This window comes from Podarcis muralis, chromosome 5 (genome assembly GCF_964188315.1).
Source record: "Podarcis muralis chromosome 5, rPodMur119.hap1.1, whole genome shotgun sequence".
Taxonomy (NCBI): Eukaryota; Metazoa; Chordata; class Lepidosauria; order Squamata; family Lacertidae; genus Podarcis; species Podarcis muralis.
The window spans coordinates 94973112-94977859 of record NC_135659.1 but is presented as its reverse complement, the minus strand read 5'-3'; the positions used below and the strand labels follow the sequence as shown (position 1 = coordinate 94977859).

The 4748-nt window shown below is 47.6% G+C and overlaps 1 protein-coding gene across 1 annotated transcript; it reads right to left on the bottom strand.

The window, feature by feature from the left end:
* Positions 1 to 281: 281 nt before the first annotated feature.
* Positions 282 to 3464, bottom strand: NPBWR2 (neuropeptides B and W receptor 2). Its single transcript, XM_028735459.2, has 2 exons — positions 2462 to 3464; positions 282 to 2168 (listed from the first exon to the last, which is right to left on the bottom strand). The coding sequence occupies exon 2, from the start codon at positions 1702 to 1704 to the stop codon at positions 640 to 642; it is 1065 nt and encodes a 354-aa protein (XP_028591292.2). The 5' UTR covers positions 1705 to 2168; positions 2462 to 3464; the 3' UTR covers positions 282 to 639.
* Positions 3465 to 4748: the final 1284 nt, after the last annotated feature.

The window sequence follows — 4748 nt, the reverse complement described above, 5'->3', positions numbered from 1 at the left end:
GTCATGGATGCTTTAGCTGAGATTTCTGCATTTTCAGGGGGTTGGACTAGACGATCCTCAGGGTACCTCTCAACTCTACAATTCTATTATTCTATTACCTGCTGTACAATTGTGTTTTTTAATCCAGCCCTTTAAACAAAGCATTGTATTGAAATGTATCTTTTAGCTACCTGTGAGCTGCCTTGGGGAGGCTGTTTCTGGGCTGACAGGCAGGGTACGAACATTTTACCAATAAATAAAAATAACCACCCAAGCTCATCCACACAGAGACCCCCAACCTCTCATTTTCATGCTGTTTATTTAATTAGGATTTTCACCCCTGTTATTGTCCACCAGGGGGCAGACACAGACTAAGGACACACAAAAAGGACATTTCTACAAGTTCAAGATCTCTTTTCCTTCCCCTTTCTGACAATATATATATATTATAGGCATTCTAACAAAGCAAAATCGAAAAGCAACGAAAGCACAGCAGGAGGGCCCTTACAGAGAAGACATAAGAAGCATCCGAATGAAAGTGAAACACTGCTGCAAAGTTCTTCGGAAACACGTGTTGCAAAGTTTGCAGGAGTTGCCGTCGACAGCCATGGTGAATACGAAAGGGGCCTTGGTGAGGCTCCAGGAGGCACGGCTGATATTTCAAGCAGCTCTACATTCCAGCATCTTCCTGAAACTCTTCTGAAAGCTGTCGTCTAGGAAGGCGTACAAGAAGGGGTTCAGGCAAGAGTTGGCATAGCTCAGGCTGGTGATGAAGTAGGAGGCGCCAATGACCACAGGGGTCTGGGGCAAGTCAGTGGTCAAGGCCACGATGGTGGCCAGGTGAAACGGTGTCCAGCAGAAGAGACACACGGCCATGACGATGAAGACCATGATGGTGACTTTCTTCTTGGCTTTGTCCAGCGCTTTGGCGTTTGAGTTCAAGCGCATGTTCCTCAGTTTATACAGCATCATGGAGTACAGGATACAGATGGTGGAGACGGGGATGGCGAAGGCCAGGATGAGCGTGTAGATCCTACTGGCTTTGAACCAAAATTGTTCGGGCCGGGGGAAGTTGAGGCCGCAGCTCTTAATGCCCAGACCGTCTTCGTAGACGTTGGCAAAGACGAAGAAAGGGGACACGATAAGGGTGACTAGGAACCAGATGCCGAAGCTGATGATACGGGCTGCCCGGTAGGTGCGATGGGGCATCCGTTTGGAGCTGACAGTAGCTAGGACCACCAGGTACCTGTCTATGCTCATGACAGTGAGGAAATAGATGCTGGAGAAGATGTTGTAGTGGTCTATGGAGAGGATTACCTTGCAGAGGACCTCCCCAAAAGGCCAGTAGTGCAAGAGATGCTCAGCGATGTTGATGGGCAGGACCAGAGTGAACAGGTCGTCGGCGATGGCTAAGTTGAGGATGAACATGTTGGTCACCGTCTTCATCTTAGGGGCTTTGAGGATCACGTAGATGACGGCCGTGTTGCCCGTCAGACCCACAGCGCAGATCACGGAGTAGATGACAGGGAGGACGACATAGAAGTCCGGGGACTGTTCGTGGGAAGTGAGGTTGTAGCTTGTAATATTGCCTGTGCCGCAGGGGTCACCTGTTCCATTGCAGGTGGCGTTCAGGTCTCCATCCTCCCCGGGGTCTGCCATACCTCCTCGCTCTGTTTCCCAATTGCTCGTCAAGTTATATTGTAGGTAAGTGGGGACCGGAAGCATATCCCAGGGCGATCTGGCTGCTTTCAGAAGGTCTAGCTGAGGGCGATGTGTGGAGTGTGCTAAATGTCTTAGATCGCATCCCAAAGCGCTAGTGCTTGTCGAGGGCAGGAACAAATCGAAGCTAGGAAAGTGAAAGGAAAGTGATCTTCCGTGTCAAGAGCAGCATCCCTTTGAGCTGTGCCTCTTCTGTATTAGTCACGATCATCCGGCTATTTAAAACCGAGCTGCTCTTGCTCTAAATGAAAACTGCCATCCGATTAACTCCTTGAACAGGCTTTGTCCATCTAATTATCCACCGGCCCCTTTTCTGCATCAGGGGTGGAAATGGAAGCAGCTTTTAACTTAGGACACGGCGAGGCTGCTCCCCACAGATCCGCTCAGAGGCAATGAAGAGAGCGGTACCCCATCCATTACAGCTGTGATTTCATTCGCTCCTGGGGGTGCAGCAGACACTTCCTAATGCCCTGCAGAAAAGGGATGGGGACGTTAAAGAATAATGAGACGAGAGCATATAAACCTCTTAAAAGCCCAAAGGCAGCTACCCCCCCCCCCCCATGCCACCAAGTCCTGCCCCAGTCTAAGTTGCACGCACCAGCATGTTGAGTGGCGGCTTCAAAATGCAGGCATCCCAAAACGATCTTGAACATGCCCAAACTCACATGCCTGTGCAGCATCGGAAAGCAAACTCCCGAAACGAAAAAGAACATCAAAGCATAAGAGAAAAATGGTATTTAGAAAGAGATGTCACTAGCCTTACCTTTGTGCAGATTTCATGTTACTCTTCACTCCAAGTCCAGCTTCCAGCAAGTGGCTTCAATGTGGAAGAAACAGGAGCTGAACAACGTCCCCAAAGATCATCTTACTGGCACCCCAGCTTTGCAGAGAGCAGAGAAATAAATAGAGCTCCACTAGATTTTAAGCTGTTGAGTTTGCTGTGATCCTCCCCCCCCCCTTCCTTTCTGGCACTGCAGAGATCAGACAACGTCCAGGTTAGGCTCCTACTTCATCAGCTGAAACTCCCCTCTAGCTCTGAGTTCTCCTCTCACCCAGTCGAGTCAGGATTTCTCACGTTTAACTCTTAGCATCTGCTACCCAGCTGCTTCTCACTGTTCAGACTCTCCCGTCTCAATCAGAGGCAAAGGAGGATCCTGTAGTGGGCTGACATGCTATATTCCCACTGCACGTGTGTGTGTGTGTGTGTGTGTGTGTGTGTGTGTGTAACTAAACCAAATAAATTACTCTGGCTAAATGCAATGCTTATTTATCTCACTTTTAGTCTGCCTAAGTAACGATCACCCGAGCGGGACTACAAAATGCTGTGGTTCCTTCTTTTTTTTAAAAAAAGGGGAGAAGGAGAAACGGTGCGTGGTTAATTTTTGAAACAAGGATAACTGGGGTTTACATACCTCCAAAAGCTTCATTCCCTGACAGCTGTGCCCAATTCCCGTGCCCCTTCTTAAAGTTGTGCCGAGTTGCAGATAATGGGAGACAAAAGGCACGTAGAACAACACAGGCAGTTTTGTTTCCTATCACAGGAAACATGATTTTTTTTTTTGCACAAAGCATTACCTGCTCCCTGCTCCCATTTCTGTCATGGAGCATAGGAAGTCAGCTTGTACCGAATTAGACCACCAGCCCACCTAGTCCGGCACTGGCAGAAGCTCTCTGGGGCTTCAGACAGCCTTGCCTGAAGATGTCAGGCGTTGAACGTGAGGTCCACCTGCAGCTCAGAAGCTCTGCCTCTGAGCTCCGTCTCTTCCCATCGTATGTTGAGCAGATCTAGCACTCTGTGCATGGAGACAGAATTGCACACCCTGCAAGTACCCCGGTAAAACCAGGACATCCCTTTTCTTTCTCCTCACGAGAGGACGGCAGCCATTTTGGACGCCATGATCTCTCGTGATTCCGCACTGCGATTTCCCCCTGGAAAAAGTGCTTTTCGGGGTCGTGACCTCGTGTGGCACTCCAAAACACATCTAGAGGCATGGATAGTTTTCAAAACCACACGCCCTACGCATTTCATTTTGGATATTCTATTCTTCCAAATATTTTCCAAGCTCATTTCGTTGTATTCTCTCTATTTCCTAGATTCATTCAATGTCTGTCAGGAGATCTACCATCTCCACATAGTTTTAAAGATATTCTTTAAAAATACAGTAGCACCTCAGCTTACGTTACCCTCAGGTAACATAAACTTTGGGTTGCAACAGCGGCAAGCCTGGAAGTGTTTTGCCGCACGTGCATGTGCAGAAGTGCTCTACCGCGCCGCACGCATGTGCAGAAGTGGTCCCTCTGGAAACCTCGGGATCTGACTGGAGCTCTGGAATGGATCCCGTCCACAACTGGAGGTACCACTGTAGTCCATTGCGTGCAGATTAATTACATGTAAACTAGCACAATGAGAATGGTTTGAAGTCAAATCACTGAGGGTGTGTTAACGTTGGGTAGATAAATAGGTAATGTATGTTTTGTAGATATGTATTGTATGTATTGAGATTATGTGTATTATGTATGTGGGTTACACATACAGAGCCTAGGACTTGCCGATCAGAAGGTCGGCGGTTCAAATCCCCGCGACGGGGTGAGCTCCCGTTGCTCGGTCCCTGCTCCTGCCAACCTAGCAGTTCGAAAACATGTCAAAGTGCAAGTAGATAAATAGGTACCGCTCCGGCGGGAAGGTAAATGGCATTTCCGTGCACTGCTCTGGTTTGCCAGAAGTGGCTTAGTCATGCTGGCTACATGACCCGGAAGCTGTACGGCCATGACTGGACCTAATGGTCAGGGGTCCCTTTACTTTACATTGTATGTATTGTATTGTATTGTATTGTATTGTATTGTATTGTATTGTATTGTATTGTATTGTATTGTATTGTTTGATATATATTGTATTGTATGTTTACAGATTTTGTGGTACAATAAAATTAAAAACAAAAACCACACGCCCTAATATTACTGCAAAGTTGTAATATGCCTGTGTATGTTTTAAGGATTCATTTTTGGACATCAAACAAGCAGGCAGAATTGGGACTCCATTGCAGGTAGGC